The sequence below is a fragment of the Rhinoraja longicauda genome, chromosome 1, assembly GCF_053455715.1.
Source record: "Rhinoraja longicauda isolate Sanriku21f chromosome 1, sRhiLon1.1, whole genome shotgun sequence".
In the NCBI taxonomy this organism is placed as follows: Eukaryota; Metazoa; Chordata; class Chondrichthyes; order Rajiformes; family Arhynchobatidae; genus Rhinoraja; species Rhinoraja longicauda.
The window spans coordinates 39,447,457-39,472,044 of record NC_135953.1 but is presented as its reverse complement, the minus strand read 5'-3'; the positions used below and the strand labels follow the sequence as shown (position 1 = coordinate 39,472,044).

The window sequence follows — 24,588 nt, the reverse complement described above, 5'->3', positions numbered from 1 at the left end:
GTTAGTCTGACATCAGTGGTGGGGAAGATGCTGGAGTCAATTATAAAAGACGAAATTGCGGAGCATTTGGATAGCAGTAACAGGATCGTTCCGAGTCAGCATGGATTTATGAAGGGGAAATCGTGCTTGACTAATCTACTGGAATTTTTTGAGGATGTAACTAGGAACATTGAAAGGGGAGAGCCGGTGGATGTGGTGTACCTCGACTTTCAGAAAGCCTTCGACAAGGTCCCACATAAGAGATTGGTGGGCAAAATTAGAGCACATGGTATTGGAGGTAGGGTACTGACATGGATAGAAAGTTGGTTGACAGACAGAAAGCAAAGAGTGGGGATAAATGGGTCCCTTTCAGAATGGCAGGCAGTGACTAGTGGGGTACCGCAAGGCTCGGTGTTGGGACCGCAGCTATTTACAATATACATCAATGACTTGGATGAAGGGATTAAAAGTACCATTAGTAAATTTGCAGATGATACAAAGCTGGGTGGCAGTGTGAACTGTGAGGAAGATGCCATGAGGTTGCAGGGTGACTTGGACAGGTTGTGTAAGTGGGCGGATGCTTGGCAGATGCAGTTTAATGTGGATAAGTGTGAGGTTATCCACTTTGGTGGTAAGAATAGGAAGGCAGATTATTATCTGAATGGTGTCAAGTTAGGAAAAGGGGACGTACAACGTGATCTGGGTGTCCTAGTGCATCAGTCACTGAAAGGAAGCATGCAGGTACAGCAGGCAGTGAAGAAAGCCAATGGAATGTTGGCCTTCATAACAAGAGGAGTTGAGTATAGGAGCAAAGAGGTCTCCTTCTGCAGTTGTACAGGGCCCTAGTGAGACCGCACCTGGAGTACTGTGTGCAGTTTTGGTCTCCAAATTTGAGGAAGGATATTCTTGCTATTGAGGGCGTGCAGCGTTGGTTTACTAGGTTAATTCCCGGAATGGCGGGACTGTCATAAGTTGAAAGACTGGAGCGACTAGGCTTGTATACACTGGAATTTAGAAGGATGAGAGGGGATCTTATCGAAACGTATAAGATTATTAAGGGGTTGGACACGTTAGAGGCAGGAAACATGTTCCCAATGTTGGGGGAAGTCCAGAACCAGGGGCCACAGTTTAAGAATAAGGGGTAAGCCATTTAGAACAGATGAGGAAAAACATTTTCAGTCAGAGAGTTGTGAATCTGTGGAATTCTCTGCCTCAGAGGGCAGTGGAGGCCAATTCTCTGAATACATTCAAGAGAGAGCTAGATAGAGCTCTTAAGGATAGCGGAGTCAGGGGGTATGGGGAGAAAGCAGGAACGGGGTACTGATTGAGAATGATCAGCCATGATCACATTGAATGGCGGTGCTAGCTCGAAGGGCCGAATGGCCTACTCCTGCACCTATTGTCTATAGTCTGCTTTAATAAATTCCAGTTAAATATGTAATTGAGATTCTGTATGTAAAGAGCAGAATATTATTTCAAAGTTCCCTGAAGTTGCTGCACAAAGAAGTGTGAACCATCTCTACCAAAATTCCTAGTGAATTTGCTGTAGTGATGACATTTCTTACAATGACTTTAATAACATAGAAAATAGAAGCAAAGATAAGCCATTCAACTCCTCATGCTTGCTCCTTTATTCAGTACAATCATGGCTAACCTTTTGCCTAGTGCCTCTCTACTGGAATAATCCCATATGCCCCGATACCTTAAATATCTAAAATGTATTGATCTCTGTCTTGAGTGTCCTTGTGGATTGAGATTTCCAAAGATTCATTATCTTCAGGGTGAGGACATTTTTTTTCATCTCTGTCCTGAATTTTGATTTGATGTGAAAGGCCAATAGTTTTTTAGAAAGGTCCCAGTAATAGAGGTGTTACTGGCAGTTCCCATTCTGTACCCCCACCTTCCAACCATCATTGCCTGTGAACTGCTGCATTAAATATTGTCACTCTGCAAGGGGTCTGGGTGAGGATCCAGAGTGTCAAATTTAATTGCCCCTCCAGTAAATGAAAATTGAAATTGATTGTGTCTAGCATTTCTATTTATTGTATTAATTGCTCATGTATACCTTATTTACACTTTTATTAGTGGAATTTGATTAAGGTAGAAACTATTCATCTTTGTCCAGTCCTGTTTGCACATTACAGGATGGTTACTACTTGACTTTGGATTGAATTTAATGAGTCTACAGAAATTGTTCTCATCTCCCTCAGTTTGGACAGTTTTTGAAAGCAATTAAGTAAACAATGCTTCCTTAGAGAATCTTTATGTAGGTTTTAAGGGTGAGAGGAGAGTATTCATGCTTCTTATTCTAGTATTTACATTTGCTTTAAAACAAATTGCATTTATCTAATTCCGGTTCAATTTCTCAATGAAATTTGGTTGCCTCTTTACTATGGTTGTGTAAGAAGCAGTTGTGCAAAGGCATTCCTTTTAATATCTACTTAATGTAACATAGTCAAAATATAATGTTGGATAGAAATCAATGTTCCCTATTGATTCCGCAATGAATTTTATAAATTTTATTCTCAGTATAAAACCTTGCAGTCAGAGCATTGACATGACTTTGTGTGACCTGGATCCTATCTGCACTTTTCTCCAGTAAATCGGGAATTCTGCACCTAAATATTCAATTTGTGTTCATCATATGAAACTTTGTGTAAACGACAGAAGTTCATTGGAAGTGTCCTCTATTTTAGGATATTTCCATAATACTACAACTTGGTTAGTGCATCAGTCAATGAAAGGAAGCATGCAGGTACAGCAGGCAGTGAAGAAAGCCAATGGAATGTTGGCCTTCATAACAAGAGGAGTTGAGTATAGGAGCAAAGAGGTCCTTCTACAGTTGTACCGGGCCCTGGTGAGACCGCACCTGGAGTACTGTGTGCAGTTTTGGTCTCCAAATTTGAGGAAGGATATTCTTGCTATGGAGGGCGTGCAGCGTAGGTTCACTAGGTTAATTCCCGGAATGGTGGGACTGTCGTATGTTGAAAGGCTGGAGCGATTGGGCTTGTATACACTGGAATTTAGAAGGATGAGGGGGGATCTTATTGAAACATATAAGATAATTAGGGGATTGGACACATTAGAGGCAGGAAACATGTTCCCAATGTTGGGGGAGTCCAGAACAAGGGGCCACAGTTTAAGAATAAGGGGTAGGCCATTTAGAACGGAGATGAGGAAGAACTTTTTCAGTCAGAGAGTGGTGAAGGTGTGGAATTCTCTGTCTCAGAAGGCAGTGGAGGCCAGTTCGTTGGATGCTTTCAAGAGAGAGCTGGATAGAGCTCTTAAGGATAGCGGAGTGAGGGGGTATGGGGAGAAGGCAGGAACGGGGTACTGATTGAGAGTGATCAGCCATGATCGCATTGAATGGCGGTGCTGGCTCGAAGGGCTGAATGGCCTACTCCTGCACCTATTGTCTATTGTCTATTGAATATAACACTTCTGTCAATCTAACTCTCAATACTGGTACTCCTCAGGATTATGTGCTCAGTTCCCTGCTTTACTCCCTGTACACCTATCTAGTCTTTAATGTCAACAAGAGAAAATAGTTGATTAACTTTAAGAAGCAGCGGGGATGAAAAGAATCCTGTCCTCATCAATGAAGCTGCTGTGGAGACGGTTAAGAGTTTGATGTTCCTAGTCATCTACATCACCATCAATCTAAACTGGTCCCTTCACACTGATGCTGTGATCAAGAAAGCTTTGATTTTAAAAAGGGCTGGAGTAACTCAGTGGATCAGGCAGCATCCCTGGAGAACATGGACAGGTGACATTTCAGCTCAGGATCTTCCTTCAGACTGATTGCAGTAGGGAGGAAGAAAGCTGGCAGAGAGGTGGGGGTGGGACAAAGCCCAGCAACTGAAAGATGGGGAGAGGAGGAGAGCAGGAGGAATCACAGAGGGGGAATCACAGAGGGGGAGCAGCGGGGGTCTGAAGAAGTGTCTCGACCCGAAACGTCACCCATTCCTTCTCTCTAGAGGTGCCGCCTGTCCAGCTGAATCTCCTTTAAACCTTTTCCCTAAAATCTTAAAGCTATGCCCTCTAGTATTTGACATTTCCACACTGGGGAGAAGGTTCTGACTGTCTACCCTATCTATGACTCTCATAATTTTATATACTTCTATCAGAGATAAGGATAGAACCTGGATCTCTGCAGTGCTAATCTTGATGTGCCTATGATGTCTTTCAAAAACAATAAATTTGAATAAATAATTAATAATAATTTCAATTTTATGACTGTATTGAAATCAGAATACATGGAAATAGAAGGATTAAACAAAACATAATAATTTAAAAAGCATTAATCTGCCCTCTCCTAATTCACAGGCCTCAAAATCCCTTTGAAATCAGTAGGGTATCAGATCCTATGTTTGATTTTATGTGGCCTAGGATCAGAGAGGTAATTGTTCCCTAGGGTAATGCTGGGGAATCCAAGCAGGCAGGGCTCTGTCACTGTGCTCCATGCAGAGTACAACATGACAGTGACAGATGTGGAACTACTGGTCAGTCACAAATTTTGTTTTAAACTGAAAATGTTGGAACTTTTGGGTTTGCTCCTTTGTAACAAGCACCATCAGAAACTTGGAGATTTTCTACTATTTCTGATTAATTTAAAATATTTTTAATAGAAATGATCATTGAAGTCATCCTTGAACTCATACAATGCTTTCTGAATATTCTAGAAGCATTGAATTTGTCATCCAGTTCCTAATACACTTTCTTCACTTTCTTTTCATTCCCCATCCCCCCCCCCCCATCCACAGCAAAGCTAAAGGATTAGCACCTGATTTAATCAACAAGCCTGAAAATACACATGAAGGTACGTAAAACACAAGGAAGTTATAGGATCACAAGAATTGGTTCCGCGCTATTTATTTAAAAAAATTTAAGTACTTTTTATCTCTCTTCTTGCTAATTGTTTTAAGTCTGCAGCCAAATGTTCCTGAACCTTGGGAAGCCAAAATTTTATCTTGGAAAAACACAAAATGCTGGTGTAACTCAGGTAGCATTCTGGGACCCTTCATCAGATCTGTCTGAAAAAGGGTCGCAACTGGAAATGTCACCAACGCATGTTCTAGACAATAGACAATAGGTGCAGGAGAAGGCCATTCATGGCTTATCATTCACAATCAGTACCCCGTTCCTTCCCTCTCCCAATACCCCCTGACTCCGCTATCCTTAAGAGCTCTATCTAGCTCTCTCTTGAAAGCATCCAGAGAATTGGCCTCCACTGCCTTCTGAGGCAGAAAATTCCACAGATTTACAACTCTGAATGAAAAAGTTTTTCCTCATCTCCGTTCTAAAGGATGCTGCCCGACCTGCAGAGTTACTCCAGCATTTTGAGTGTTTTCTTGGTAAACCAGCATCTGTAGCTACTTGTTTATACATTAATTTTATTTTATGAAAGCAATTGAGCTTTTTGACTTGTCTTTGGTTTTTGTTTTGGTTCACATAAATCATGTTGGATTTCCTTGGGAATAATCTTTATGGTTTCTAAAGGAAATGATCTTTATGGTTTCTAAAGGAAATGATCATTATGGTTTCTAAAAGAAATAATCTTTATGGTTTCTAAATGCAGATTCTGTCTTTAGGACAGTTTTTAGGCCATTAATTGTAATTAATATGTTCAGTTCTAGCTCTATAATGTATCTCCTATGTTTTTTGCTTTACCTTTAATTTATATTTACTAATTATGCATTACATCTCAGTAGGAAGAATTTTTTTGTTACTATTTTATGTTTGTGGGCAAATTTTCACTGCTAATGAATAAATATTTTGCAACCATTTCCATCCCTTCAGTGGAGCCTATAATCCTCTTTGTGCAATTAAATGTTATATATTTCCATTCCAGTAACCAATGTTATCTATTGTTATTGCCCTGTGCTTTTTAAATCTAATTTCAGTATTACATACATCATATAATATGTCTGGTATACGTCCATATCTTAATATGGTTATTTGGTTTAACCTTTATTTAGTTAAATTGAAAACATTATGACCAATTTAAAGTAATCACTTAACCTTGCTACTTCTATGCGTTTGAGTTAATTATTTTTATTCGATTGTTTTAATATAAAGTAGTTTATAAATCTAAGTAGTAATGTTTCATTAATGTGTATGAAAGAATATTATGTGCAGAATTGAAAATATCTTCAAGTATCATAGAAACCTTGCCAGAATATTCCAAACTTGAATGGCTGAATAAAGACTCTCATTTGGATTGTAATATTGTTTTTTTAAATTGTTTGATTTAAATCGATAAAGCACGTTGTGAAAAGAGTATCCATAAAAATAAACAATAGAATTTTGCAGTGCAGTGTTTCAGATTCAGCACATGTGCATGAACCTAAAAATCCTGAACTTGATTTGCCTCAGTTTTTTCTTAAATTCTGTCACTTTTGGATTCTTCAAATGTGCGAGCATGAGGTCGTAGAAGTTCATTACTGCTTGCAATGGGATTTTTTAAAAACATTTTGTAGCGCATTAGACACAGTGCGACAGTTACTGCGCCCCTAATTTTAGTGGGGAAGATTGGCTACAAAAAAACAAGTTTAAAAATAACTAAACCTTTAGATCCCTGATTTGATTTTTAGTTTAGAGATACAGCTTTGCAAGGAGCCGTTCGGGTCCACCAAGTCTGTGCTGACCATTGATCACCCGTTTACATTGGTTCCATAATATCCCATTTTCTCATCTACTCCTTACACACCAGTGACAATTTCTAGAAGCCAATTAACCTACAAAGCCGCATGTCTTTGGGATATGGGAGGAAACCAGAGCACCCAGAGTAAACCCATGCAGCAACAGGAAGAATCCACACAGACAGTACACCCAAGGACAGGATTGAACCTGGGTCTCTAGCGCTATTGAGGCAGCCGCTTTACCAGCTGTTCCACCATACTGCCCTTTTATAAGTGCTTCAATCTTAAGTTACTTTTTAACTTTTGTAATGTGAATAATATTAATGTTTCTGGAAAGCAGGACTGCTTATTGTCTTTAGCCACTTTGGCAGTCAGCTAAGCTGTAGGGCATCATTTAGCCAGCTAGCAAAGTTTACTTTAGCGGTTTTGTGGATGAGACTTGATCTGTACCCTATCCTGCTAGGATTTATGTCATATGCCAAGTAAGGCCTTGTAGCTGAGGTTTGCATAAGTCTCTCTTCACAATTCCTAGCCAAAGGAAGTGCGTTAGTTAAATCGATGCAAACATTTATTACAGGTAAGTGTTGAGCACAAATTCTGAATCAATTTGTGGCTTATCTGCCTAATTCTCAAGAAACATGTTTTCTAATGGACCTCCATTGCATCTTCTGATATTACATTTTTTTAATTTAAACAACATGTTGATGTACAAGACATGGGTGCTCATTTTATTTTTCAGAGGACTGGGATATGTTAGATGCCGAAGGAAATGAGCGGCTTACAGGACTAGAAGATTTTGCTTCATTAACGGGGCCACTTGGATTGAATGATAGCAAACTGATTCCAGATCCCGTCCAATTTCCAGAACAGGATCCCCTTGGAGCATCAATTACCACTGATAATGCAGAAGAGACTCTTTTAAAGAAAGGTAACAGAAGCCATATTAATGTAGCTAAGATGTGTTTTGACAGTTTCCTTGTGTCACTAATCATGAATTTAGATCTTAGTTTAGTAAGATATAACACATTCATCATCACATTTTGATGATCATAGGCAATAAATAAAGGCCATGGAGTTACAGCGACCACTGTGAGTTCTTACTAAGTTGCAATTGCTTTTAAGTTGCTACAGGTACAGGGCAGTTTAGAACTCTTGCATGCCCCTTAATGAAATATGATATATATATTTGGATCACACCTGAGGAAGATTTTGAAAAGCACATGTTTCATTATTTTGGAGATAATTAGAACAAAAGATGGGTCTCTGCCTTCCTTCACTACATTTCAGTTTAATTAATAGTTTGTCTTTGAAAGTTGACCAAAGCATTTATGCCACCCACTGCTTCCTTCCAAAGTCCACTAACCCATCCTACAGCCAGGAGATTAAGGTGTGTGCCTCTAAGCCTCTGATAGATTTCTCCACACAGGTTGTGAGGATTGCATGAAAGTAGTCCAGTAATAATTCAATGGTACAATTATACTTTATTGTCACATGTACAGTGAAATGCTTTGTTTTATATACAACCCGATTTTCATCGTACAACAAACCTCACCTAGGCAGTACACAAGCAGTGACACGTTTTGGCGCTGACAAATGAATAGGTTTTACTTTTTGAGAGAAGAAATTGAATCTGATTTCACTGTGTGCTTTAGTTTCGTCATACAATTTGAAGATATTTTAACATATTTCCACTTTTAGGTGTGAACAAATGCGATGGGAAAAAATATTCTAGACTGACTTTGGGTGAGCAAGCAGCATCTCTTCGAGAGACCAAAGAAAGAGTTCTTGCTCTCCAACGTGTCACAATGGCGATGCAAATTCTTTTAGCACATACCATGGTTATGAAAGCTTTATCACTTATCTCTGTAAGGTATGTCAGATATTATACAGTTTCTCAGTAATTGTGACAATTTAATCAATAGCGGTGAAATTTTATTTGATTTACACTTGAATCTCCTTTTAAATATTCCAACAATGCTTTTAAATTCTATAGGGTCGAGGCCCAATCTGCTTAATCTTCTTCCATTTAACAAACCCTCCCCAACCTTGGAATCTGCCTTTGCTACATAGTCCATCACAAATAGATTCTTCCTCCGGTGAGGAGACCAGTCCGAAACATAATAAGAGGTCTCCCTGGGACTCTATTTAATATAAGCAAGACATCCCTACTCTTGTATTCCTCTTGTAATAAAAGCCATTTTACCACGCCTTCGTAATTGCTTACAAAAACTGCTTATTAACTTTCACTAGTTCATATACAAGGACAACAAGGTCCCTCTGACTACCAACACCATTAAATCTCTTGACATTTAAAAAAAATGCTGAGTAAAAAGTAATCAACACACTTTGCAGCTTGCCATCCAGGAGAGTGGAGAGTGAAAAGAACTCTATCACACTACTGACGTGTCATTTGTAAATGGGAGAGAGGTGTTGAGGAATCAGGCATGAGCTACTTGCATGAAATACCTAGTCTGACCTGGTGGGACAGTTAAATATTTTACCCAGTATTTACCTCGACCTTCCTTCAATATTGTGGAAGTGAAGGGAGGGCAATAACATTAATTCTCAAGAAAAGATAGATAAGACCTCGGAGAGATACAAAATGCTTGAGTAATTCAGCAGGCCAGGCAGCATCTCTGGGGAAAGATCTCTGGAGCCTTCAGTCTGAAGAAGGGTCCCACCCTAAACATTGCCTATCCATTTCATTCAGAGATGCTGCTTGACCTGCTGAATTACTCCAGCATTGTGTGTCTATCTTTGGTATAAACCAGCATCTGCAGGTCCTTTTTTTCATTCGATAGGACTTCTGTCTTGCTCAGAGGTTTGTGACACATTTTATGTAAAGTTTGGATTTGGGTAGGTTCTCAATTGTTCTTGGAAAACCCATAATTAATGTGGCTATTAATGTATATAACAATGACATTTATTAAAACGACATGCGTCAGAGAATAGGAAACAAAATAATTTCAAAGTATATTAAAACACAACCAAACCTAAAATTTACATGGCAATGCAAGTAGTTCAGTCAGTCCTGGCATGATTTTTTTTGCTTTGCTATTTACATGAATACAAAGAATTTAAAAATATATTGTGGTGTACAACAGTAATATTTTTTTGTAAAATGTTTCTCTTTCAAAATATGCTTCACAGTGGGTCTATGTGCAGTCAGACAAGTGGGCTGGAAGCTCTTGGATTAACGGACATCCGTATCTTGGTTCGGTTGATGTGTCTTGCAGCAGGAGGCAGGGCTCAGTTGGCAAAGAGTGGAACTGAACATTTATTTTCAAGTACTCAGTTTAGACCTGCAAAAGGAAGAACATGGAGTACAAGCTCCTGCTTGACATACATGAGTTCAGCTATTGGTTGTTTAGTGGCAAACAGCCCTACAGCTTACAGGGCATTGGTTAATGTCTGTACTCAGGTAATTTAAGGAACAAAATCATCTGTAAACTATATAGAAAATGTTGCAAGCAATACCAATCAAGCAGTACAGAATCTCGCTCTAACCCTAGAGATGTGATGAAAGGTCATCTGAAATACAAACCTTTATTTCACCAGAGGTTGCCTGACCTGTTGCTGAGCATAGCATTTTCATTTCAAATTTCCAATGTAAATGGTATTTTTACTTGTTTTATTATGAAATGATCTATTATGCTTTCTAAGTAAAGGTATTTCTTGTCAATTTAATGAAACGATTCTTGCAACTTACAATTTATTCTTAATTTATGGTATTAATCTATTGAGTCACTATATAAAATTGAAATTATTTGTGTCCATACTATATTTGTAAATGTGATCTTTAGTAACTGCTACTGCAGTTCTTCTAATACACTATCCAGATGTATAGCTGTGATATCCTCTGGATTTTGGAGGCATTCTTTGCTTTATTTATCTGGATGTGAGCATTGCTGAAAGGCCAGCATTTACTACCCACCCTGAAGTCTTTGAGAACTTGGTGATAAACAAGCTTTTTGATTCACTGTTTTATCTGGTGAAGGTAGGATAGTTCCAGGATTTAAGCCCAGCAACTCCTGAGGGCCACCACTGACCATAAATTCTACTGGACCAACTACATAAATGTTTTGTCCAAAGAGCCCATCAGAGGCTAGGTAACCTGTAGCAAGTAACTAACTCCCTGATATTAATGATGTGCAAATTAGCAAGGTGGGGGAAGGGAGGTTGAATCTTCAAATCTAGAAGCCGGCAATGTTCCAATGCACCCACTGTACTGGGGTCTGCACATCCCTTTGTACTACATTATTTTGTAGTCTCACTCTATTTAAATAATAACTTACTATTTTGTTATTCCTTCCAGAGTAGACCACCACACATTTTTCCACAATATGCACCATAGTTCGCTTGCTCACTTACCTAACTTACTAGCATGCTTTTCAATTACTATAGCAACGTTTAGAGCTAAAATAAATTACCTCCAACAAATACCTGAGGCTTGACTACAATAATAAGCAACATACTTAACTGAGAATCTTTGCAAATAACATGTTAAATTAAGTGAAAGCTTATGTTGCTAAGTCGCAATAATGAACTTAAATATCTCTTTCCCAAGGATTTAATTGCTGCTGCAACCGGTCTACATATAGGTGCAATCCGTGATGTGCAACAAAAGAACAGGATGCTTCATTATTTCCATAGACCAGCAAAAGACAACAAACTTTCTGGCTCTCCTAACTTTCTGGTAACCCAAGCCTTGGTAGCATTGCTGACGGAAAAAGGTTTTTGGCATCATTCCAGCCGTGAAAAAGAGGATGCAGAATCTAAGGGTAAGGAATATTGCATGCCAGAGCTCATTTTGTAATTTGAGAAGCAACTTAAGCATTTTAATAGCATTCTGCATTTTAATTATTTCATACCAGTTTTTTTCCAGGTTAATATCAAAGTACTGAAAGCAATATTTGTCAATATAGCAATATAGTTTGCTTTCAGTTACTCTGGCATGCAATTTAAAAGAAATATGGTATGTTAGGCTTCATTGCAAGAGGTTTTCAGTACAGCAACAAGAATGTCTGACTACAATTACACAGAGCCTTGGTGAGAACACTCATGAAGCATTGTGTGTAATTTTAGGAAGGATACATATGCCATAGTGGGAGTGCAGTGAAGATTCGCTAGATTGATATCTGGGATGACAGACCTGTCATATGGCTGAAGATTGGATAGGCTTGACATGCATTCACTAGAGTTTAGTGAACTAATAAAAGGACCTATTGAAACATAAAGTTCTGACTGGACTAGATTGACCCGATGTAGAGAGGATGTTTTCCCTAACTGGTGAGTCAAGAATAAGAAGATCAGTCACTAGATATTGAGCAAAACCATTTTTTTTTCCTTTATTGCTTCTTTAACCCCCTCCCCACTTTGATGCACACCCATTTCTCCTGCTATCCCACCTCTTCTCCCCCAACACTTCCACTTCCATCTATGTCCCTCTCTCTGGCTTTACATTTCACTCCTATTTTCTCCTTATCTGACACACTTTTGTCACCCGTTGGTCACTTTTCATCTCTAGTCATTGTCCACGCATCTGCCAATCAAAAACTGCTCTCAACCAAACTGTATTTACAGATCTCTTGGCAGGCTTTGTCCCATCCCCACCTCTTTACAAGCTTACTCTCCACTACTACAATCGATGTAAAGAAGAGTCCCAACTCAAAATGTCACCTGTCCATGCCCTCCTGACTTTTCACTGCACAGGTTTCCCCTGCATGCTCTTCAACATCTTAAAAGTTTAGTTTAGTTTATTGTCCTGTGTACAGTGTTGTACAGTGAAAAGCTTTTTGTTGGCACTAATCAGTCAGCAGAAAGTCTACACATGATTACAATCGAGCCGTCTGCAGTGTACAGATAACCGTCCACAGTGTACAGATGTATTGTTAACATAGCAACCAAAACTGGAAGTCTGAAACAAAAGCATGGTTGATAGGTTAATTGGTTATCCCTGATGTGGATGGATTTAAGTTTTGATTAATTCAAATGAGATGCAAGCAGAATACTTATAGTAAGTTGATAGGGGAGAAGTAGAGAAAAGATAGTGTAGGAAAATAACTGCAGATGCTGGTACAAATCGAAGGTATTTATTCACAAAATGCTGGAGTAAACTCAGCTGGTCAGGCAGCATCTCAGGAGTGAAGGAATGGGTAACGTTTCGGGTCGAGCCCCTTCTTCAGACTGATGTCAGTGGGGCGAGACAAAGGAAGGATATAGGTGGAGACAGGAAGATAGAGGGAGAACTGGGAAGGGGGAGGGGAAGAGAGGGACAGAGGAACTATCTAAAGTTGGAGAAGTCAATGTTCATATTGCTGGGCTGCAAGCTGCCCAAGTGAAATATGAGGTGCTGTTCCTCCAATTCATACCGCTGGACTGCAAAGATGATCGGCAAAGAGACGAAATGTTAATAGAATGAGTGTTAACTTGAAGAACCCAAAAATCTTTCAGTCATTTAAATAATAGATAGCATGGGAGGACTGAGACCAACTAAGGACAAGGAAGATAATCTACATCTGTCGTGATGGTATGGAACTCTGCCTGTGAGAGTGGTGGAAACAGAACCAATGGGAATTTTTGAAATGACTGACTATGTTGTTAATCGAACCTGAATCAACTTAGTTGGTTTCTTCTTGACAGAGCAATTTTGAGATTTTGTTCTTTTATATCTTCCAGACGCTTCATCTGCATATTCTTACTCATCGTCGTATGTTGGGCCTTTGGAACTAGCCAATGCACTTGCAGCTTGTTGCTTATCTGGGAGACTGAATTCTGGACATCGTCAATGGGCTGCACAGCATCTTGTACAGATCTTATCTACAACAGAAAGGAATAATCATTTTAGACCTCAAACCTATGCAGATTTGGCAGGAGATCTTCGGAAATGCCCCACTGTCAAGCTGGAAGCACATGAGAACCGGGTATGCATTCACTTTTTGGATTTTTTGTGATTCATTCTCCACATGTACATTATGATGCTGTTAATTCAAATACTAAATAGCTTCAATGGTAAAGACTGCAAGGCAACATTGGAAATTCAAAAAACTATTTTCATGTTGATTACCTAAATTTGAAGCAATTTTTGTCTTGCTCAGAGATCATAAAAGTCAATCACAGATAAAATCAATCTTTCATTGTATGAAGCAAACAATTTCTTCGATGTCTGCTGAGGAATAGTACACAAGATACAGTGTGAGTGCTTTTTCAGCTGTAGTTATGGTAACACATGTCCAGAAATGCAAAATAATAAGCCACAGTGGTCAAGTGAAAAGCATTTCATTATAAGGCAATTATTGATGAGAGCAGAGGGTTTAACATCTCGAGAGTAGAATAAACAGAAATAGATTATTTTATTTCACTCTGCAAAATCTGGATTTATCTTCAGGATTAAACTGAAAAGATACTTGCAGATTTCAAGTAAATGCCACCAAATGTATTAATTCCTTTGTCAGGCATGACCTAATATATAGAATACACACATCTGAAATCAGTCGGTTGTGGGTTCGGGTTTTACATGAGAGACTTGAGCTTAATAATTGAGACGCATTGTACCCACCTTTGATATGCTATCTCTTCATTAAGACATCGTGCTATGGCCCTTCAGCCCCTTCAGGTGCACATAAATAGATCCCACTACATTATCTCTATGATGAGTGGGAGGGTTCCTCCTGGTGGCCTAGCCAACAGTTGTCCCTTGCTCAGCATCACAAAACAGGTTCTATCCTCTTATGGCAATTCTGTTTGTGAGAACGTGTTCTGTGCAAACTAATTATTATTTTCTATGGAAATTCAATCTATGGAAAGATTCCTGACCCGAAATATTAACTGGTTTCTTTTTGCACAGATGCTGCCTGACTGGCTAATTTGTTCCAGCACATTCTGTTTTTATTCCAGATTCCAGAATTTGCAATTTTATATGTTTCCTGTGACTACTGCTTTTCCTACTTTACAAGCACAATTTCAAAGTACTTAATTGCTGTAAAACAGTTTTCTATAAAAGGTGCTGTATATATCCAGATTTCTATATTTATTCATATTTCAATGCAGCGTTTATATAGCTAATTTCCGACACATTTTATTTTGGATACTCTGCAAGTTAATATCATTAAATTGCTAATAAGGGGGAGAAATTTGAAACAAGATGCGTGTCTTCGTCATTTATGAGAATGACTTCTGTGATAAATATTGTTTGCTGGACTGAAAATTGCATACTTTAGAAGAAGCATGTTCCCTGTACTTTTCCCCAAAGGATCTATAGATTGCTGTTTGTCACAGAGAGAAAACATCAGGCAACTAAATCATCCCACCACAACTAGAGAGCAGTCCTGAACTACTATCCGCCTCATTGGTGACCCTCGGACGATCTGATCGGACTTTACTGGCTTTACCTTGCACTAAACATTATTCCTTATCATGTATCTGCACACTGTAAATGGCTCGATTGTGATCATGTATTGTCTTTCTGCTGACTGATTAGCATGCAACAAAAGCTTTTCACTGTACCTCCGTACACGTGACAATAAACTAAACCGAAACAACTAAGCTGAAAGAACAAACAAATTTGTTTTCAAGAGAGAGTTAGATTTATCTCCTAGGGCTAAGGGAATCAAGGGATATGGGGAAAAAACCGGAACGGGGTACTGATTGTGGATGATCAGCCATGATCATATTGAATGGCGGTGCGGGCTTGAAGGGCCGAATGGCCTACTCCTGCACCTATTTTCTGTTTCTATGTAAATTAGGGTTACATATTACATTATGCTGTGCAATGTGTTATGAGTCTTCAAAATAACATACAAATTATGATGCTGTTCTATTATTAGTGCACAAATGTTAAATAAGCTGACATTTCATAAGAGAAAATTTAGACAGAAGGGAGTATTATTTGTGTAACCTAGGGGAGTGATAATGATTTTGTTTGTGGAGTATGGAAAACAACATAATCTCTGGTTATTTCTGATTTTAATAACAGGTTGCTAGTTCTTCATGGTCAGTTGCAAAGAATTTGCTCGCAACAAGTGCCCTGGATAGAACCATTCGCCTGTGGACTATAATAAAAAATGCAGTTGCATTAATACAGACTATTTGCTTTAAAACTTGGTATGTTTGTGATATTGCAAACTTTTCTTTTCTTGGTCTTCTGATTTGCCTTTCAATAGAATTTTAGAAGATGCAAGATAGACACAAAATGCTGGAGTAACTCAGTGGGATAAGCAGCATCTCTGGAGAGAAGGAATGGGCGATGTTTCGGGTCAAGACCCTTCTTCAGACTGATGTCAGGGGAGTGGGCGGTAAAGTGATAAAATGTAGTCGGAAACAGTAAGACTGGTAGAACTGGGATGGGGGAGGGGATGGAGAGAGAGGGAAAGCAAGGGCTACTTGAAGTTGGAGAAGCAAAATAAGAGATGCTGTTCCTCCAATTTGCGCTGGGCCTCACTCTGACAATGGAGGAGGCCCAGGAAAGAAAGGTCAGTGTGGGAATGGGAGGGCGAGTTAAAGTGTTGAGCAACTGGGAGATAAGGTAGGTTTAGGTGGATTGAGTGGAGGTGTTCAGCGAAATGATCACCGAGCTTCTACTTTTTAGGAGTTGCAACAGTGTTTGTGATACTCCATTCTACTCCACTCCCCATGTGATATTGCCACAAGCCCAATTTGCCTCTTAATCTAAGAATGGGAGGTGGGATCACATTTAATGATTTTTCCTATTAAATTTACAAAGGCTTGAGGAAATTTGTTCTTTTTGAATTGGCCTTAATCCTTCCCATACTCATAGGGACCGTATAGTTTTGTTTATATATTGAAGTGAGAACTATTCTTGCATTTTTTGATAACTATCATTTTTCTCCCCCCATTCCTTGTATGTTTGTGTAGTGAAGACTCACAGGAAAGGCCTTGTAGCCCTACAGGTGACTTCAATTTGTCTCCAGTATATTGGAGTGCCAGTGGCAGATTTTTAGCAGCCTCTCAAGACAGAATCATCAACATATATCAAGTTGACGGTAAGCAACTTAATTCCATGTACACTCTGTGCACTTGTCTCCTTTGCAACAGACATTTTGTGACATTGATGCAATGCTTTTCCTGTTTACTTTGCTATTCTGGAAGTTGACTTTTTTAATATTTCTTTCCAAGGGAATAATGATATCCATATGAAAATTCAGCCTTCCTGGGTAACGGCTATGGCCTGGGCAGACGTTCAAGCACCTTTCTTAAATAAAGACAGTGACAAGCGACCCGAGGTTCTAATAGTGGGACGACTGGATGGATCAATTGGCTGCATTGAAACTACAGAGAATAATGTCTCTGCCACAATTAACCTAGTACATTGTCAGAGAAAAGATGGTACGTTTCAAATGAGAGCAATTTCAACTTCCATTTTTGAGAACAATGTGACATTGTAGAAGCTGCAACAAATCATTTTGCAGTTATAGTCAAATATTTTCTGATCTATCTTTAATCCTTATTTTATAAGAATCAAAGATACAAGCCTGATAACTGGAAGCTAGTGGTGAGAAAGGTAATTAAGGTTGATCTGGATGTATCAAAAGGAAATTGTGCTTGACTAATTTATGAACCTCTTTAAAGTCTGTCACAATCCTTTTTTTTTAAAGTGGAGATTCATAGGTTCTTGATTAGTAAAGGCATCAAAGGTTGCTGGGAGAAGACAGGAGAATGGAGTTGAGAGGGAAAAATAGATCAACCATGATCAAATGGCGGAGCAGACTTCATGGGCAAAATGGCCTAATTCTGCTCCTATGTCTTATGGTCTAAATATGTTGATGAAGGCACAACTGATGTGTGTATGCACAGATTAATGTTGAAAAGGTTGGGCTAAAGAACTGTAGTTGAGGGAATATGATGTTAACTGAGGGATAGTAGGCAAACGGACAATTGATTTTCAGACAGGAAGGAAATAAATTTCAGTGACTGCCAAAGATCAGTGTCGGGATCATTGCTTTTTTTAAGCTTGGACACAAAGAGACAGTATCTCAAAATTCCCAGATGACATACATCTCAGAAATGTAAACATTTAGGAGGATAGTGACAGACTTTAAAGAATTTAACCAAGCTAAATTTGAAGTGATACATTCTGGGGGGGGGGAAGGGAAATGAGAAAACTCATTATGAATGAAATCGTACAACTATAAATGAGGTGAAGAGTTCAGATTTTGGAAATGCAAGTACATATGTTTAAAGAGGGAGTGGAGTCAGTGACCAGGAAAGATGATGACTTTATCTTTCCAATATTTAATTGGAACAATTTTTTGCTCATCTAAATAAATGAGGAAGTTATGCTAAAACTTCATAGTTGACAGTTCGGCTCTCAACTGGAGTACAATGTTCAATTCTGAACAGTATATTTTATGAAGGATTCAGGAATTTTAAACAAGGATACCTGGGCTAAAATATTTCTAAGTAGAGAAACAAATGTTATTCTCCTTAGAGCAAAGGAGATTTAATAGTTGTGTTCAAAATCTGAATGATTGAGGTAGAGCAAATAAAGAGAAAACTATTTCTAATGGAAAAACAAATAAGGAAAGTTAATGTCCTGAGGACAGTCCATATTACAGTTGTGAAGTGCTGAAGTCCTAGGACATCTGAAGGTAGCTACATCTGAGCCAGATCAGATATATCCATGGGCACATTGGGAAGTTGGAGAAGAAATTGCAAAAGTTCAGAGATATTTGAATCATCGTTAAACATGGGAGAGAAGCTGGAAGACTAGTCAGTGGCTAATGTTGCACCCCTGTTTAAGAAGAGCTGCAAAGAAACCATAGATCAGGAAACCTAACATCTGTGGTAGGAAAGCTATTGGAGAGTATTCTGTGGGATAAGATATACATGATTTGAAAAGACAGATGGATTAAGATAGTCAGCATGGCTTTGTGCATGGGAGATCATGTGTCATTAATTTGATTGAGTTGTTTGAAGAAGTAACCAAGAAGGTTGACGAGTGCAGGGCTGTAGAAGTAGTCTATATGGAATTCAGCAAAGTCTTTGATAAAATTCTGCATGGTAGGTTGCTCTGATCCAGAGCAATCCAGGGAGGAGATCCAGGGAGAGCTAGCCGATGACCTATAAGATTGGCCTCGTGGTAGGAAACTGAGTGGTGGTGGAAGATTGATTTTCAGACTGGAGGCCTGCCACTCGTCGGGTGTGTATCAGGGAACAGTGCTGGGCCCATTGGTGTTTGACATCTATGTCAATTTGAGAATGCCTTATGAATGAATGTACAAGGAAAGATCAGTCAGTTTGAAAATTATAATAAGATAGGTGGCACCATAAACAATGAAGATAGTTATCAAGAATTACAACAGGATCTTGATCAGCTAGGCAAATGGACGAAGAATGGCAATTAGAGTTTAATGCAGATAAGCATGAAGTGTTGCCTTTTGTTTGAAGTCAAACCAGCGCAGAACCTTTACAGTGAACGGAAGGGCCCCAGGGAGTGTTGTAGAGCAGAGGGATTTAGGGGTATAAGTATATAGTTCCCTAAAAGTAGCATCGCAGGTGGATAGGTTGGTGAAGATGGCTTTAAGCACGCTGGCCTTCATCGGTCAGGGAATTGAGTATAAAGATTGGGTTATTATGTTACATTGTTCAAGATGATAACGAGGCTGCACTTGAAGTTTTATGTTTAGTTTCAGTCACCCTGCCATAGAAAAGATGGCTATTACATGGCTTCATAATTTTCAGTGTCACTTTTTAAAATGTGCTTATTCATTTTTGGCATCTGGGCATCACCTTGCTAGTCAGTGTTTGTGCCCTTTTTTAAATTACCCTCTAAAGTGGTGTGAGTTGTTGCCCTGCACTGCTGCGAGTCTTCATGGGAATGTATTGCCACAGAGCTGTCAGTTATGGAGTTCTGGGATTTGGGGCCAAAGTCATTCAAGTATTGGTGATTTATATACACGTTGGTAATTGGCAACCACATGGGATTTTGGGAATATACATTTTGGACAGAATCTGTGACTTTAAACAATTCAGTCACTCATATTCAGACAATAACATTGATATAGACTTCAATTATTTATCAGATAATTGTGGTAATTAACATGTATTCATATCCCCCTCTCAAACTTACTATGTATACATTCACTGTGCTTTTGATGTTATAACCCACTATATATATTTTAAATTATTATTCAGTTTCCGTCCAGTGCATTGCCTGGTACAGTGAAGATAAACCAATTGCAGTTGGGTACTCTGATGGGAAGATTTTGCTTGGAACAAGAGAGCCTCATGACGAAGAAGAATCTGTGTTATTAGCTTCATTTCAGGTAAATTACAGTTTGCACAAAACAGTCTTCAAAAATAGCGTTAAGGATTTGAGAAAATATGATAAAATGTGTTGTGTGAGGTGTCATTGTATTCTGGCCATTGCTTCTGATGCCCTGTCAACCACTCCTACTCATTCCACTATCTGCAGACCCTCTCGTTCCACCATACTCCTTGTCTTCTCTTCCCCCACCCACCCAATTGTGTCTTCTCTCGCCTTGAGTTCCTCCATTCCATAGCTCTACTCACCTGCCTCCACAGAAATAGTTCTCCTCTTTCCCAGCAAGTCCTCCATCACTTCTCTTCTGCTCCACCCCATGTATCAATTCCTCTCTTCCTATCATTGGCCTCCTTCCCACCTACTCTTTCCCTCCTGCTTTTCTCCACTGTTTTTTAGTATTTCAGTTCTGACAAACGGTTCTGGCCCTAATACATTACCATTTAATGCTGCCTGTCCTGCTGAGTGCAGATTTTCCCATCTTTACTCGAATCTTTTCCAGTTGGTGGAGTCACGTTGTGGAAAAAATGAATTTTCAGAAGCTTTTGGGAGGAGTTATGGAATGGCAGCGAGCCAGATGCTCATTGTTTATTTAATCTCCTTTCTACAATAACTCAATGCATACACCTGCCCTTTCTGAATTATTATTTTAATCTTTCCTGTCCTTTATGTATTACAACATTTTCCTTTTTTCTCCTTTCGGTCACCTTTTTTCTTTCCCTCCGATGCTTTACGTATAAGGTCATAGCGTCATGCAGCGTGGTAGCAGGCCCTTCGGCTCAACTTGCCCACGGCCCAACATTGCACTAATCCCACCTGCCCACATAACTCTGTAAACTTGTCCTATCCATGTACCTATCCAATTATCCCTTAAATGTTATGATTGTTCCTGCCCGAACTACCTACTCCAGCAGCTCGTCCCATATACCCACCTCCCTTTATGCAAAAACGTTACTCCTCAGGTTCCTATTAAATCTTCCCCTCCCTCCTCACCTATGTCCTCTGGTTCTCGATTCCTCTACTCTGGGTGAAAGACTCTGCATTTACCCAATCTATTCCTCTCATAATTTTGTACACCTTTATTAGATCACCCCTCAGCCTCCTGCACTCCAAGGAATGAAGTCCAAGCCTGCTCAATCTCTTCCTACAGCTCAAGCCCTCGAGTCCCGGCAACATTCTTGTAAATATTCTCTGCACACTTTCCAGCTGGACAACATGTTTCCTATAACATATTGACCAAAACTGAATACAATACTTTAAATGTGGCCTCACCAATGTCTTGTACAACTGTAACATGACTTCCCAATTTCTATTCTCAATACTCTGACCGATGAAGGCCAATGTGCCAAAAGCCTTTTTGACCGCCATATCTACCTATGATGCTGCTTTCATGGAACTATGTACCTGCACTCCTAGATCCCTCTGCTCTACAACGTTCCTCCGAGCCCTACCATTCATTGTGTAGATCCTGCCCCCGTTAGATTTCCCAAAATGCAACACCTCACATTTCTCAGTATTAAATTCCATCAACCATTCCTCTGCCCAACTGATCAAGATCTACCATGAATTTTTCTTATGCATCTACTTTCTGTTTGATGACATGTCAATTTGTCCTTTACTTTGTCCATCTTGAATTTGAAAGCTTTCCACAGCATTAATGCTCTTTGATATTATTTGCCCCATTCCAATCCCAGAATTAAACAGTGTCTCCTTTTCCCAAAACTGAAATGCCACCAAAATTAAAAATAGACATTGCTGGAAGAACCAGCCAATCAAACACCATGTGTGGATTTCTGAAGCCACAATAACAGTTAAAATCAATCAGAATTGGCTACTTTCTATTTTGAAATGGAAAGAAAATCATCAATGTGATGAGTGAAATATCTGTAGAAGCAAGGTACTGACAGAGAGAGAGCAGATTGTTTGCTCGGACTTAAAAAGTAAAGTTCTAAGAACAAGATTTTTTTTTTTTGTTCCAGGATCTTGTTTGGTGTGAAATGCTGATTTTGTGTTATTCAATTTATTCTTTCTTGCCTTTTTCATATTTCTGGTGAAGGAAAGTGTAACTAGCCTGAAATGGGATCCAACTGGTCATCTACTCCTTGCACTTTCCAAAGAAGAGATGATGAAAGTATGGGGAAAAATAGGCAGTACCTGGCTCGCAGTTCAAACTCTTTTTCACTCCGCTGTGGTCAATACTTCGGCATGGTGTCCACTTCCGGGGAAAGGTCTGGATCCAAGACTAATGCTGGCAGTGTAAGTATCAGAGAAAACTAAAATGTCCTCGTTTTGTATTGTTCCTGTTCAGCAAAAAAGTATAATTTTACAAAGGAAGATAATCTGGAATATAAAGAATTTATTTCCCCAAAGAGTGATGAATCCAGAGCTCTGGACATTATGGGAACATCTAAGAAAAAGGAGGATGATGTTAAAGTTAACCTAAAATTGTTTCTCCAATAAAACGCTGTGGATGTCGAATTAGTTCAATTTCTCAAAATGGAGGTTAATAGGATTTTTGCTGATTTAAATGTCCTAATTATTTATGAGGAGCAGCTGGTAAATGGAAATGTAATCATAATTTGTAGGTGGAGTACACCAATTGGACTAAATTACCTGCTTTCATTCCTGTGTTCTAAATACGAGACTGCTATTTTGTATTTGACTGTTCATTACTGTCTGAAGTGACCTAAATATTCCGCCCACTTACAGCAAGAATTGAACTGTTAAAATACCCCATACGATGTTCAATAAAGTCTGAAATACTCACCGCAGTGCAATCCTAGTAAATAAAATCCCTAGGTGTTAGAGTAACTCGGCGAGTCAGGCAACATCTCTGGAGAACATGGATATTCATGCTTTGGGTCAGGAACCTTCTTCAGACTGATTATTGTGGAGGTACAAAACTGCAAGAGAGAGGTGTGGGTGGGGACAAGGCCAGGGAAGTGATAGGTGGATGCAGGTGTGGAGGCTTTTGATTCACTGATGGTGGACATAGGCCAGTGATGGGAGATGATCAAAGATTGTCAGATGTGGAGGTAAGGAGAGAAGAGGAGTGTAAAATTAAGCTACAGGAAGGTATAAGTGGAATAGGATGGGGGAAGATTAAAGGGGGAGGATACTGGGATAAATGGGTGCGCAGCCAGGTGAGACAGCAAGGAAGAGAGGGGGAAATAAAAGCGTGGGGGACATGTTTGTAGATTAATTCAATGTTCATACCGTTAAATTGTAAGCTACCCCAGCAGTACACAAGGTGCTGTTCCTCCAGTTTGAGTGTGGCTGGCTTCACTCTGGCAATGGAGGAGGCTCAAGATGGAATAGTCAGTATGTAAAGGGGAATTAAAATTGTTCGACACTGGGAGATCCAACCGGTCTTGGCGGACCGAGAATAAGTGTTTGGAAAAGGTCACGTAGACCACACAAGCAACCTGCAACCGCAGGAGATGTAACACTTGTTCCTATACCTCCTCCCTTGACTCCATCCAGGGATCCAGCAGTCCTTCCAGATGAGACCAGTTTTGATTCACCTCCTTGAACCTCATCTATTGTATTCAATGTTTTCAATGTGGCCTCCGTGACATTGGCGAGACCAAGCGTAGAGAAGGCAACCGTTTTGCCAAACACTTGCGCTCAGTCTGCCAAGGCCTGCTAGATCTCCACAATACTTGGACATAGCACCTGTCCAGCAGCCCCAAGCCACACACTATGGTTTGACATTACTTGGATACAGGTGGGATCTACCCCAGTACTCAATCACAGGACAGTCCCTTATTTACACTGGCAGTTTGGCTGATCAACAATCAGCAGTGCACTGAAATATGTTGGACATACCTGGTACACTTATGGGGTTGGAAAAAAAACTGCAGATGCTAGTTTAAATCGTAGACACAAAATGCTGGAGTAACACATATTGGGTTACCAGATTTGCCGCAAAGCGCCATGTTATTTTGGAGCTAGCCCATGTGTGATGGGAGATCTGAAAACCCCCAAAAAATCTACAGCTATTGGAAATCTGAAATAAAACCAGAATACGCTCGACTGGGAACACTCAGCAAATCAGGCAGCATCTACAGAGGGGGAAACAAATTCAAAGATCGTTTGTCAGGGGAGAGAAAGCAAGGTCCTTCCTCCATTCATGGCAAAGAAGTTAGTCTTAAACAAAATGTTCTGATGAAAGTCCAATAACCTATCTTCAAATATTAATATTAACAATTAAATTAGATGGTCTGAAATTAAGTTTTTCAATTGATTTTATTTTTAATTTTTGCGCCAGGGGTTGTCAGAATGGCTTGGTTTATGTTTGGACACTACCACAAGGTGGCACTGCTGTGTCATTACCAAACCTCTTGCATTCTTCTGATGTACGAGAAAAGCAGACTGAGGTAAGAAAAGTGAGTGACTGGAATAAAAGCACATCTGATTCTCACTTTCAAACACAAAATGATCTAATTCCAAGAAGGTGATTGTTATAAAAATTGACACCAAACTGGTATTCTGTATTGCAGGATTTATTTTCTAACCTCATTTTTCATTCACTGTAGGAGAGATTTCAGTTCAGAGGTAGAGCCAAATGTGTGTTTCACCTCAATGCTCACATAACTGCTGTAGTAGCTGTATCCTTCAGTCCCGATGGATTAGCACTTTTGTCTGGGGGAATCGGAGGATTGATAAATATTTGGTCTCTGCAGGTAA

The 24,588-nt window shown here is 39.4% G+C and overlaps 1 protein-coding gene across 3 annotated transcripts in view; it reads left to right on the top strand.

The window, feature by feature from the left end:
* LOC144591940 (putative E3 ubiquitin-protein ligase HERC1) overlaps window positions 1-24,588 on the top strand; it is a 209,667-nt gene that overhangs the window by 137,311 nt on the left and 47,768 nt on the right. For 2 of the 3 annotated variants that reach the window (XM_078395990.1, XM_078395980.1), the window contains exons 46-58: window positions 4,743-4,798; window positions 7,360-7,548; window positions 8,319-8,490; window positions 9,771-10,041; window positions 11,188-11,401; window positions 13,299-13,543; window positions 15,595-15,722; window positions 16,494-16,621; window positions 16,755-16,964; window positions 19,773-19,903; window positions 21,956-22,155; window positions 24,170-24,287; window positions 24,438-24,584. In XM_078395990.1, the coding sequence (XP_078252116.1) occupies window positions 4,743-4,798; window positions 7,360-7,548; window positions 8,319-8,490; window positions 9,771-10,041; window positions 11,188-11,401; window positions 13,299-13,543; window positions 15,595-15,722; window positions 16,494-16,621; window positions 16,755-16,964; window positions 19,773-19,903; window positions 21,956-22,155; window positions 24,170-24,287; window positions 24,438-24,584 (2,209 nt within the window). The remainder of the gene's footprint in view (window positions 1-4,742; window positions 4,799-7,359; window positions 7,549-8,318; window positions 8,491-9,770; window positions 10,042-11,187; window positions 11,402-13,298; window positions 13,544-15,594; window positions 15,723-16,493; window positions 16,622-16,754; window positions 16,965-19,772; window positions 19,904-21,955; window positions 22,156-24,169; window positions 24,288-24,437; window positions 24,585-24,588) is intronic. The other variant, XM_078395998.1, reaches the window with a different exon arrangement.